At 49.8% G+C, this 13,569-nt stretch overlaps 1 protein-coding gene across 1 annotated transcript; it reads left to right on the plus strand.

Moving 5' to 3' along the window:
* The first annotated feature begins 1,547 nt into the window (after positions 1 to 1,547).
* On the plus strand, positions 1,548 to 3,250 carry TREX2 (three prime repair exonuclease 2). Its single transcript, XM_037059231.1, has 2 exons — positions 1,548 to 1,599; positions 2,228 to 3,250. The coding sequence occupies exon 2, from the start codon at positions 2,262 to 2,264 to the stop codon at positions 2,970 to 2,972; it is 711 nt and encodes a 236-aa protein (XP_036915126.1). The 5' UTR covers positions 1,548 to 1,599; positions 2,228 to 2,261; the 3' UTR covers positions 2,973 to 3,250.
* The last annotated feature ends 10,319 nt before the right edge of the window (positions 3,251 to 13,569 follow it).

Genomic DNA, 13,569 nt, shown 5'->3' on the forward strand with positions numbered 1-13,569 from the left:
CTCAGGGTCCCATGTGAGGCCTTCTCACAGTCCCTCAGCCCCATCCCTTGCACTCACTACCTCTGGGATCCAGCAGGCAGGGTCCATATTTCCTCTTCCCTCCTCCCCAGAGCACTTGGTACCAGCCAAAGGAATTCTTGCTGGTGACCTGACTGGTTGTCCAGGAAGCTGCTCTCTGGGCTTCTCAGGGTGACCCAGTATCTTCCTGAGCAGTGTGCCTATCACAGCCACCTCCCTCCCTTCTAACACGGGAACAGGTACAACTGGTGGGGACCCTGCCTCCTCAGCCCAGTGTCAGGCCTGAGGGGGACCTCCCCTTCAAGTGCTTGGCCTGCTGGGGAAGCCTACCCTGGTCGCCAGCCTTACTTGCACCCCCTCTCTGCCCTGCTCCCTCCAGCTGTACCTTTGATTCCCCAAGTCTCCTGCGGCTGCTGCCGGAAGCTGGGCACCAGGCCTCCTCCTGCTCAAGATGCCTCCACCTGGAGCCCCTGGCCCTGGTTGCCTGCCTGGGGCATCCCCCGATGGCTATCATGGGAGGTGGGAAGACAGGCAGGCCCATGGTCACCACTGCCCAGATGTGCCAACTGCTTTACAGGCCAAGTGCTGGCACATCTGGCTCTGGAATGAGGTTCTCAGGTGATGCCGCCTGCTTCCTGGACCAGGGATCGCCTTGCTTCCCTCCTGTCTTGACTGTGCTCCTTCCCCCTTGACTGACCATAGTAGGCTGGGAAGGCCCTGGAGCCCAGGGTCTGAGGGGCTGGCTTCATCCCTGCTGCCATGGTCCTGGGGTTGTGGGTGCCGCTGAGGCCGTCCCTTACCCCTGCTGCTTACATCGCTCATTCTTCAGAGGGGAAGGATAGGTTCGGTCAAAGCCCACTCACCCTTCTTCTTAACCTGGAAGCCTCTGCTATCAGCTAAAGGCTCCTTAGATACTATGTGTCCTTGTATCCACGAGGCAGATACCACTTGCCCTTCCTGGCTGCAAGGTGGGTGAGCTGCCGCCAGTCACTGCGGTGCCACGGACACCCCACCCTTAGAATGCATCCTTCCCCTTCATGCCTTAGCGTGGTGGATGCAAGTGCTTCCTTCCCACCCCAAAATCACTTTATCCTCAAGAGAGGCAGCTTGGTCCCCTGTGACAGAAAGGAAACTGCACCCCAGAGAAGGGGCATCTTGCCTTGGTGAGAGGTGCCCCAGGATGGGGCTGGGCATCAAACCCAGGTCAACCAGGTCTAGCTGCTGTTGCCCAGCCAGCTCAGACTTGGAGACAGGGCTGGGTGGAAGGCTCGGGCTTCCTCCTTGTGCCTGTGATGACGCGTCTTCAGCTCATGGCTGTTGGCTAGTCGAGCTCCTGGGAGCCTGCTTTCCAATCTGTAAACATGGGGCGTGTGTCCTGGTGGCTGTGAGTGAGTGAAGGGGGGCGTTCAGCTGGCCACACAGGTCCTGCAGCCTTAGGCCTCTTGTTGCCCAACAGGCAGCTGGGGGCGGGCCATAGCTGCTGATTAAAAGCCACTGATTAAAGGCTGCCTGGAGCAGCCTATGCGGAGACAAGTGCCCAGCAGCTCAGGAAGCCAGGAAGCCAGGAAGCGTCTGCCTCAGGTAAGCCAGTGTGTCTGGGTTGGCGAGCACAGCCACTGAAGCCTGGAGGCAGGTGGAGGCCAGGTTGGGACCAGCACCCAAGCACCAGGGAGGCTGGGGATGACTGTGAGGCTTTTTCAGGTGTCTGCTCCTGGCGGCTGATCCTAGGGGTGCAGACCTGGGCTGCTATGCCTGAGGCTCCTGGCCACAGTGTCTCAGTGAAGATACCATCCTGGCCTGTACCTCCCCATGTCCCTGATGACATGGACCTGAAGGCAGGAGGCAGAGGCCTCTGGGCAGGGCTCTGGGCACAGCAGGCCTTTCTTCTGTTGTTTACTAGATGGTAGTGGGAATGGCCAAGGAGGGGCTAGGGACCAGAATGGAGGGGTGATGAGACTCTAAGGCAAGCCTCATCCTAGACAGAAGTAGCAGACCCTGGTCACTGGGCCCTAGCTCTGGTGGCCCCTTAATAGTCTCCCTAAATGTGGGCCTTAGAAATTGCTCCTAGAGCATCAAGTCCCATCATGGGGGTGGCAGGAAGTACACCTGAAGAGGGTGGAGGAGCCTTGGCCACTGGGTTGCCTGCGGGTGGCTGGGCCCGGGCATCCCCTTTCCCGGCCCTTAGGTCTTGTGCTTCTTGTTCTGCCAGCTTTAGGTATCACTGTCCCTGTGTGACTATCACCATGTCTACAGTCACCCAGGCTGAGACCTTCGTCTTCCTGGACCTGGAAGCCACTGGGCTCCCCAATGTAAACCCCGAGATTGCCGAGCTCTCCCTGTTTGCCGTCCACCGCTCCTCTCTGGAGAACCCAGAACGCGATGAGGTTGGCACCCCTGTGCTGCCCCGGGTCCTGGACAAGCTCACGCTGTGCATGTGCCCAGAGCACCCCTTCACCTCTAAGGCCAGTGAGATCACTGGCCTGAGCATCGAGGGCCTGGCACAGTGCCGGAAGGCTGGTTTCAATGAAGCCGTGGTGAGGACATTGCAGGCCTTTCTGAGCCGCCAGGAGGGCCCCATCTGCCTTGTGGCCCACAACGGCTTTGATTATGACTTCCCCCTGCTGTGCACAGAGCTGCAGCGCCTAGGTGCCCACCTACCCCCAAATACCACCTGCCTGGATACATTGCCAGCACTGCGGGGCCTGGACCATGCCCACAACCACAGCACCCGGGCCCAGGCCTGCAAGGGTTACAGCCTGGGCAGCCTCTTTCGCCGCTACTTCCAGGCTGAGCCTAGCGCAGCCCACTCGGCTGAGGGTGATGTGCACACTCTGCTTATGGTCTTTCTGCACCGTGCTGCCGAGCTGCTTGCCTGGGCTGACAAGCAGGCCCGGAGCTGGGCCCACATCAAGCCCATGTACACACCACCTGATGATCTGAGACTCGAGGTCTGAGTGCCAGTGGCTTGGTGACATTGCTGCCCAGGGGGCCAAGGCCCACCTCATGCGTCACAAGCAGTACCAGCCTTGACCTTTCAGTCAGACTCTGAGCTCTGGAGCGGGTACCAGACCAGTACTTCACTGCCTCGCCCTCATCCTCTTAGCCAGGCATCCTCTCAGGCATGCACTTGCCTGGCCTACCTAGTCCCACAGCCTTACCTTTCACCCACTGGAGTTTGCTGCTTCAGGCTCCCACCTTTCACTCTGTCTCACAATAAACGTTGCCAACTGTTCACCAGCTGACTTTCTGATCACACACCCCAATGCACTGCCTAGAGACACAGGCAGTGATTCCATCAGAGCAGCCCCCTACAGTGAGCCCAGGGGTCGGGGAATGGGTGGGGAAGACATCAGTACTCACGGGCTGTGGACCTAGAGTCATAGGCCTCCTACCTTTGCTTCAATTATCACCCCTTCCTTGCATTGTCGCCTTAGACCCTAAAAATGAGTGAACAGAGCCTTAGGAACATCTGCTGTGGCCCTGAATCTGTGCCCTGTGGAGATATGGAAGAAGGGTTGCTGCCCCAGCCTCCAAGGAGCTCCAGCTTCCTCAGCCCTGAGAGCTGAGCTGACAGGTGCAAAGCCGAGCTCCAGCACTTGCCCCTGCAGGACCCTGAGCCATCTTCTTCTTCCGGAGCCTCTGTGGCTGCAACAGGATGAAATGATATGATTGGTTGGCAGAGGAACACAGTGCCTGGCGCAATCGGGGAGTAAGGGAGGTGCCCCCAGCCACACACAGGGACATACATGCAAAGGGCCCACTGGAGTGTGTAGGGTGAAGGGTATGATGGGGGATCCAAGCTGTGGCCAGAAGCATGCCCGGCTGCATAGCTGACTTGAGGCATGTAGAAGAGGTGGGGTAGCTGGTGCAGTGAGGGCGACAGCTCAGAAGGAGTCCATCCTCAGCCCATGTCCCTCATGGCATGGCCTGAAGGAGGGCCAGGAGGCTGCTCCGTGGGGAGGGCACTTCTTGGCAGCTGCTTCAGCTGGGCTTCTTGGGGAACCAGCTAGCCTGCTTCTGGGGCACCCCCCTGTGTCACCAAACAATGGGGCAAGGCAGGGGAAGGATGTCTAAGAGACAGAGCAGGAGAGAAGGGGTGGGATGGGTGGGATGGCCACACCTGAGAATGACTCGCACGAGCAAAGCCTTGAGTCTTGATCCAGCTGGGCCCGTCTGGAGAACCCTAAGTAGGTCAAAGTGACTAGAGCCACTACAATGGGCAAGGTGGCAGAATCGTGAGGCCAGATCACAGGTAGTGGCCGTGTCAGGTCATCCTCATTTCCTAGGCCAGAGATTCTGGAATGACACGGAAGGTAATGGGGAGCCACACAAGGGGTTGTAAACAAGAAGGGCAAGGTTTAGTTTCTGTTTTACAGTAACTCTCAGGTTGCTATGTGGAAAAGACACTAGAACAGACTCAGAGGCAGGGGTGGGGGGGGTGGGGGGTGGGGGTGGGGAAGCAATAGGGAGGAAGGAGTAAAAGGAGTCTCGGCCTGGCCAAAGACATAATGGAAGGGGGTGGGGAGGGTGCGAGATAAGGGAAAAGCCAGCAGGGGCTAGTTTGGGAGTGTGGTCCGTGCACTGCTGAGCTTCCTGAGGACAGATAGCTGGCTCCCTGCCCCAGGAGAGCACCCACCCGGGAGGGTGTCACAGGGCCGGGACAGGGTGGGGCCTCAGGTCAAGAGCCTGCACCAGGCAAGAGCTGACAGAATCGGGGCACCACGAGAATATAGGCAGCAGGGCTGAGTCCCCTTTTGTCAGGCTGGCCAGGCTCCAGGCCACGGACTCACTGAGTAGGTGATGCCCAGAGAGTCCCCTCTCACTTGGCAGGCAAACCAGAGGGGCTGGACTCCCGGCCCTGGTGAGCGGGTCAACACCCCAATTTGTGACCACTGCTGTCCAGTTTGGTCCACTTTCATCTCTTGCAGACCCAGGTCCCTCTCCCTTACCACTCTGGGTTCTCCTGACCTCACAGTGGCCTAGTCTTGGGTGTTCTCCCTGAACCCGTGCTTGAACTGTCCAGGCCAAGCTTCTTGCCTTCTGTGCCACACAGACAGGCTGGGGCCTGCCCTACTGCTTCCTGAAAGCAGTGATGTGCTGACACATGGGTGGCAGCAGCTTTCCAGGAAAGTAAATGTAAACCACGCTCTCTCTGTCTCTCTGTGCAGGTAGACAGATATGTGTATATGAAGATATACACACGAACACATAAGTTCATTGTAAATGTTAGTGTTAGAAAGGATGCGAGCACACAATTTACAAATACTGAAATCTCCAATATATACCAAATATGTAATCACGTATACCACACACTATTTATACATTTCATGTGGCCAGTTGATTCTCACAAAACCCCTTCACTGACTTTTTTTTTTTTTTGCCAAACTCATATACCTGTACCAGACCCATGGTTGCGACTGATGAAAGAGCGTGATTCCCACATTACTGTTGGTTGATATTTTTGTTTGTCTGAATGAGTAAGACAAAAGTGAATGAACAAAGACATATGTCAGAACTTCACATGTTCATTGGTGTCATGAGTGACTCCTTTGCTGAATTGGGTGATACTTTTTGATATCGGAAAAGCCTTTCTTTCTTTGTTTCTTTTTTCTTTTTGCTATTCACAGTGGAATGACTACAGACTCAAGTGTGCATAATCCACCAAACAAGAATAGATGAAGCTTTGGTTTGCAGTGTGTGATGATTCTCACGGAATAAAAACTTCACCAGGCCAATTTCAGGCTACACATGATATCAGTGAATGTGAAGTTGGGAAGAGATTCCCAGTAGCACACTGTAACATAGATTCCCACCAAATAGATGCGACAGGTAACAGTAAAATGTGGTGAAGTAAGACGAGGGTTTTGAGTATCTTCTTTGTTTTTAATATAATTGAAGGGGAAGTTTATAATTTAATTTTTAATAATGGCGGTATTTATTACTCAATATTCAAAAGCCCTGAATATTTAACATCTATTAGCATGGTGAAAATACAAAAAATTTTAAAAAAAAGAACCTGACCATACAAAGTGGTGGTGGAGATGTGGGGAAACTGGAACTTTCAAGCACAGCTGGGGGGGATGTAAGATGCTATTGTAACCAAATGCAGGTCCAGCTGCCTGTTGCTAGGAAAGCCGATACTCCAGAGGCAGGTGCTGATGTAAAGGAAAGTGGTTTATTTTCAGGTGCTGGCCACCTGGAAGATGGGCAACTCAGGTCACAAAGCCCATCTCCTGGAAGATGGGGACTCACATTTCAAAGCCCATCTCCTGGGAGATGGGGGACTTACATCTCAAAGCCCATTTCCTGGAAGGTCAGGGACTCACATCACAAAATCCATCTCCACATTCCAGGGGAGGCAGAGATTTTCAAAAGGACGGAGAGGGGAAGATAACTAAGAGATCAAGGGAGAGGGTTGTAAAGTTTCTCTATGTGCAGACAGGCACAGTCCATTCCGATGAGGCCAGTGATGGTCTGACATGCGTCATCCTGGTTTAGATGTCCTGGCGTCCTGGATCCACAGCTGAAGGTCAGCAAATCTCCTCCAGCTGGGATGCCTTGGGGTCAGAATTTGTATCTTTTGAAGTTAATTCCTAGGATTCTTATAGAAATATGCTGTTTATCTGTAAGCTACATATCAGTCAGAGTCAGCATTTAGATAAGTAATGTCAAAAGAATGGTGGGGTGGGTTACAATTTCCCGCTTACAGTTTTCCACTGTTATATCTCCTTTCTCATTTATGTGTTTCATTCGTCTTTTCAAGGAAAAAAACCCAAGATTTTGATTTCTGCTTTTATTTTCTGCTTCATTAAGTTCAGCTTTTATCTTTATTAATTCCATTCATTTTCTTTTGGTTTAGTGTTTGTTCTTTTTTAAAAAAATTCTCAAGAGGAAGTCTAACCTCCTTTGTCACCTTCCATCTTGAATAACTAAGATGCCCAAAGCCTGCAGTCTCCCTGTGAATGACAGTTTCCTGTGTCCCATGGTTTTGCTAGTTAACATTCCTTTTTGCTTTGTATTAGGGAAGGTTCCTAATTTTGCTTTTCATTTCTTCACCAATCTAGTGCTTGCATGGTACAGTTGATCTAAGTCATTAAGACTTTGTGGTCATCTTTCATCATGTATTTCTAATTGTACCGGATAATGACCTGAAGATGTGTTGCTTAAGGTTGTTTGAGAGCTGTATAACTTTTCTAGGGGACACAATTTTGTAACATTACATTACAATGGCCCATTAAAGTTTCACTTTATTGAGATCTTCCTCCCATTCAGTCATTTTTCTCTATGCAGTTAATTGATGTGTGTGCATGTTTACAGCTTTGTGACTGGATCAGGTAGGGCTCTCCTGAGAACCAGAACCAGTAGGATGCGTATATAAGGAATTGACTCACATGGTTGTGGGGGCTGGCAAGTCCAAAATCTGCAAGATGGTCCAGAGGGCTGGGGACTTAGGGAATGGTTGCATTTAAATTGTTTTCAAAATTTAGTTTATTTTTATTTATTTACTTATTTTTTAAGATTTTATTTATTTATCTTTAGAGGGGAAGGAAAAGAGAGAGGGAGAGAAATATCAATGTATGGTTGCCTCTCGTGGGTCCCCCACCGGGAACTGGCCTGCAACCCAGGCATGTGCCCTGACTGGGCATTGAACCGCAATCGTTTGGTTCGCAGGCCCGCGCTCAATCCACTGAGCTACACCAGCCAGGGCTATTTTTTGTTGAATTGATTGGTGTGGCATTGGTTAATAAAATTACATAGGTTTCAGGTATACAGTTCCATAATACATCATCTGTAGATTGTATTGTGTGTTTACCACTCCAAGTCAAGTCCCCTTCCATCACCATTTATCCCCCCTATATACCCTCTTCTACCTGCCCTCCTTTCCCTCTGGTGATCACTATACAAGGGTTGCATTTTTTAGTGCAAAGTCCATCTGGAGGCAGAATTCCTTCCTCTTTGGATGACTATCAGTCTTTTCCTCATGAGACCTTTAGCGAATTGGGTACAGCCCACCCACATACGGTGGGTGATCTGCTTGACTCAAAGTCTACTGATTTCAGTGTTAAATCATCTACAAAATCCCTTCACAGCAACATTTAGACTGATTTCTGACCCAAAACTGGGTACTCTAGATTAGCCAAGCCAAGGTGCTGCTGACAATGAAGCAGAACAAAAACTGTCATGTGGTCTTTCTTTTCTAGGCTTTATCTCTTTGCGTATCATCCATGAAGCTTGGATCCTCACCCTAGGCCCCAGACCCACAGTCTCTCACTGAGGTCCCCTCCTCCCTAAACACTGCCCATCCAGACAGAGTCCTCTCCATACATGTGGAAATGAAAGCAAACAGCTTTGCTGCTGAATAAACATTCAACAGAACTGCCGCCATGCCCATGTCAGGCAGTCCATCAAGGAGACCACAACTCCAGAAGGAAACCCCGGCCTTTTATCTAGCCAGGCAGATCCTTCTCCAGATAGCCCATACTAGCCCTGGCTGGGTGGTTCAGTTGGTTGGAGCGTTGTCCCATACATCAAAATGTTGCGGGTTTGATCCCTGGTCCAGGCACACATAGGAGGCAACCGATCAATGTTTGTTTCTTTCTCACTTCCTCTCTCTCTAAAGTCAGTCAATATATCCTCTGGTGAGGATTAAAAAAAAACATAGCCCACTCTAGTTGGTCACCTGGTAATCAGGGCAGTCATCTGGGCATTCTCTCTGCTTCAGGCAGGTAGGTGACGGAGCCAGGAGCAGAGCAGGGCACTGCCTTCTTCGAGGTTTGCATTTGAAAGAGGTTACTTCTTCTTTTTTTTTTTTTAAGATTTTACTTATTTATTTTAGAGAGATGGGAAAAGGGGGGGGTGGGAAGAGAAGGAGTGAAACATCAATGTACGGTTGCCTCTAGCACACCCAATACTGGGGATGTGGTCTGCAACCCAGGCATGTGCCCTGACTATGAAAGAGGTACTTTTGAGCCCTTAGGAAGATCCTTCTTGGGCTATGAGGCTGTCAGGAGGCTTGTCACTAACCACTGCAAGCCCTGGAGCTCTTGGGCCCAGAGGGCTGAGCTGGGGCTAAAGGCTGCTATGTGCCTGGCCCTTTCCTCTGCGCTGTGAATGCCCTGGAGGACAGTCAGGCAGCTTTCTGCTGGATGGAGGTCTCAGCTTCCTGCTCCAGTGTCCCAGGTGGATTTTGCCTTCTCCAGAAAGCTTCCCTGCCATCTTTCTGCCTCTTCTCACTGCCACCAACCAGCCTGGACAAAACCAGTGCTCTCATGGAGTGCTTTTGGCAAGCCTGCTGATAACTGTTCCTGTGGCTGGCATCTTTAGGAAGCTCTAGCGTGGTGCTGTCACCTGAAGTGGTAAGCGCACACCATCCACATAGGCTGTTGTATGGGATGACTGGAGGGGCTGGAGGCCCAGGGGATGGGGACCAGGCAAGAAAGGGAATTTGGGAAGTTCAGAGATAAGGTGTGAGCAGCCAGAGGACCAGCCTTGTAGAATGATGGTGGATGATGATGGCTGGCAAGGACCAGCCAATGAGCCAGGAAGAGCAGGAGAGCAAGGAGGCAGGAAAGCTGGACTTTTCAGCAGGTTCTCCTGCTGACAGCTAGAAACCTCCCTGCTTTCTGACCTCAACCCAGGCAACTTGGGTGTATGGAGCATTTTGCCCAGCCACCAGGTGTGTCAGGTTGAGAACCTGAAAATCATGCTCCTGGAGAAAGAGGAGGAAGAGCGAGGAATCACTGACCTTTCCCTCACATGTTCCTACTCTGGCCCAGGCCCCACAGGGGTGGAAAGGGGTATTTAGCAACTGGGAGGGAGCCTCCACTCTTAGTGGTGTGCTCAGACTTTGCCGTGGGAGACCTTGGGTTCTGGGCTCTACCTCTCCACCCTTCTCTGTTTGCCAACTCTGTAATGAGCAGAAGTTACCCAACAGGCCTGAGTTTCCTCATCTGTAAAAGGGAGATAAGACAGTATTGCCAGAAGGCTGGATTGTACCCAGGGCCTAGCACATAGCAGATGGACAGAGAATGTCAACTATGATTATAGCTGCAGTTATTTTGAGCCCTGTACTAACTTGACGCTTGGCTTGTACTCTTCTTGTCATGGCTTCCAAGCCGTACGTGGCTGCCTCTGCCCTACTACCAGGATCCCTCCTCCCAGCTCCCTGGGGTCCAGCCACAGGACCTCCAACACACCAAGTATTTTCCTGTCTCTGCTGGGCTGAATGGGGGCCTCCGAAAAGATCCATCTATGTCTTAATCCCTGGACCTATGAATGTGACCTTATTTAGAAAAAGGGTCCCTGCAGATATAATTACATTAATGATCTTGAGATGGGTCCTAAATCCAATGACAAGTGTCCTTATAAGAGGCAGATAAGAAGAAGACACAGAGAGAAAGTAGAAGACCGCATGAAGACATAGGCAGAGACTGGAGGAATGTGGCCACCAGTCATAGGATGCCTGGAACCATCAGAAGCTGGTAAAACTAAGGAAGGACCCTTCCCTAGAGCCTCTGAAGGGAGTGTGGCCCTGCTGACACCTTGATTTTGGACTTCCAGCCTGTAGAACAGTGAATGACAAAGTATCTGTTGTTTTAAGGCACCCAGTTTGGTGGTACTTGTTATGGCAGCCCCAGGAAACCAACACACTGCCTAGGACCTCTGCATTGGCTGTGTCCTCTTCCTGGACTGCCCTTTTCCAGATGTCCACCTCAATCAAGTCTCTGCCCAAATGTCTCTCCTCTGAGAAAGACCCTCTCTGACCGCCCTTTCACCCTATCCACTGCTCCCCTGTTGTATTTTTCCTCCTTGCGTGTAGCACTCCTGTCACTAGAAAGACAGCCTGCTCTGAGACAGCGGCATGTTATCTTTCTCACCACTGGGCTTCAGCATCCAGCCCAGGGCCAGCCCAGAGCAGGGATGAAAGGATGAAGAGTCTTTTCATCTTTATCACGAGGAAGAAAACTGAGGCACATGGCATCTGACGAAAGAAAGCACTATTGGCACTGCTCCCAGGTCCCAACCCTCAGCTCTCTGGAGAGCAAACAGCTGAGAACCTAGATGGGGGTCAAGGCTTTTGAAGTTCCCAAAGCAGGATTTCACAGCATTTTTCTTTTGTAAAATCCTTTTCATAAAATCAAATTGACTTTGATGTGATTTTATCTTGGGATATGCTAAATGTAAGGAATCATCCCCAAAGGGGCCAAGTTGGGAAAATGGGAGGGCCAGCTGGATTCCCTCTAGTTTGGGGGTGGAAAGAGCTGTGGTGGTGAGGTTCCCTGAATCTGGGCAAGAATTTGTTGCTTACTAGTGGGGAGGCCTCCAACAGCTCCTCGCCATCTGAGCCTGTTTCCTCACTTATAAACAGGGGTCAGGATAGTATCCACTTCAGCTGTGAGAACATGCAAGTGAGTATGCAGAGTGCTGACCTGTGGGGAGGGAGCTCAAGCAAGGTTGACTCCCTTCTCTCTTGCTGGCACACCGCTTCCCAGCCTCTGAGGTTTTAGGCACGAAGAGCTGAGGTCCACAGGTAGACAGCAAGGTGTCAGCATGGCTGGGCTCCTTCCAGAAATTCTAGGGGAGGATCCTTCCTCATGTCTTCTAGCTTCTGGTGGCCCCAGACATTCCTGGGCTTGTGACCCCACCCCTTAATTCTCTGCCTCCATCTTCACACGGCCTTTTCTCCCTGTCCTCTCTTATAAAAACACCAGTTATATTGGATGAAAGGACTGGCCTACTCCAGAGTGACCTCATCTTAACTATTTATATCTGCAAAGATCCTATTTCCAAGATCTTAAGATAAAGTCAAAAGGTATTGGGGGTTAGACCTTCAACATATCTTTTGAGGGGGAGGTCCCAATTTCAACCCATAACACCATCCAATACTCATTCCAACCATCTTTTGGGATAATACTCCAATTTTGTTCAGTTCATCAGTGTGCTTGGCCTCAGATGACAGGTCATGATAACCCCGTCCCCTGCTTTCCCAGCCTTTCTTCCAAGTAAGAGTATCATGTCATACAGTTCTGGCTGAGACCTAAGTGACAGCCTGCTTAACAAGCTTCTGGGATTTTGTTGCTTTCTTGATAAAAGGGGACAGATGCAGTTGGCCTTGCCCTTTGCTTCTTTTGTCCTTGGATGTATATGTGATAGTTGGAGCTTTGGCAGCCATTTTGTGATCAAGAGGCAAAGCTAAGCTAATTAGAGAGAAGCCAGTGCTTTGCTGCTGAACCAGTGCTAGCAAGCTACCTTCAGATTCTCTATGTGAAAAAAATTAAATATCTAATTATTTAATCTACCATAGTCAGATTTCCTACTACTTGTGGCCGCTTTCCTAACTAATACTCTATGTTTGTTGGTTCCTCCATCCTACCCCCATAATCTAAGGAGATAACTGAGGTGTCTTCCACCCAAGGTGCGTAAGCACTGCAAAACTAACCTCCTTCTCCTCAACCTTGCTTTCCTCTTTCCTCCTTTGTCCTTCTCTCCCATCCCTTCTCTGCCTAACTGGCTCACTCTTCCTCTACCTCCTTTCACTTTGTTCCCACTTAACTAGCCAGAATATAGAAGGAAACTATATTATATTTTATGTGAAGAATATTCTGGAAAAAACATAAAAATGTAATTTGATTTCTACTTCCTTATTTCAATTTGATTTTGTTTTTCTGTTACAAATCTTTGCTCAAAAAAAGTTTTAAAAAATCTTGGAACAATGATAAGTTTTCAGACCAATAAATATGGGATACACAGCTCTGTTTTATATCAGGGTCAATGCCATACTCAAAGCTAAACAAAGGCATCAAAGCAACAAATACATGCTCCTGATTGTGAATGTATGCAAGAAATATGCCTTACTTACCCTCACATCCCAGCACACAGTTAAATGTGCATTGTGTCTCTGGGGAACAGGACTGCAGGGAAATTAAGGATGATTGAAGCAATAGCACCAAAATCAATAACTGCACAAAGGGATAAATCTGATAACACAAGCACAAGACCTGGACTCTGAAACCACAAACCATTATGGAGCTGAATTAGAGAAGACCCCTGAATGAAGACATATGCTACGTTCACAAATTGAAAGGCTCAGTACTGTTCAGATCTTGGTCCTCCACAAAACACTGTATAGGTTCACTGCAATCCCAGCCCAAATCCCGGCAGGCTTTTTTCCTTCATAGAAATGACAAGGTATTCTAAATCTCATGTGGAAATGTGACAAACTTTGGATAGACAAAGCAATTTTGAAAAAGAACCACATCAGAACACCCAAATTACCTGATTTCAAGACTTATTACAAGCCAAATGAAATAAGAGAGTGTAACATTGGCAAGAAGATAGACAAACAAATTGATAGAGCACCATTGAAGAGTTCAGAAGTGGAATCACACACAGCCATCTGATTTTCAACAAAGGTGCCAAGGCAGTTCAAGTGAGGAAAAGATCACCTTATCAACAGACAGTCCTGGAAGAACTAGATATTCATATAGAAAGAAATGAACTGGGAATTCACCTCACACCATACACAGGAATTAACTTAAAATTAAGAATTAA

This window comes from Sturnira hondurensis, unplaced genomic scaffold (assembly GCF_014824575.4).
Source record: "Sturnira hondurensis isolate 20B ecotype Veracruz unplaced genomic scaffold, ASM1482457v3 Scaffold0010600, whole genome shotgun sequence".
NCBI classification, from domain to species: domain Eukaryota; kingdom Metazoa; phylum Chordata; class Mammalia; order Chiroptera; family Phyllostomidae; genus Sturnira; species Sturnira hondurensis.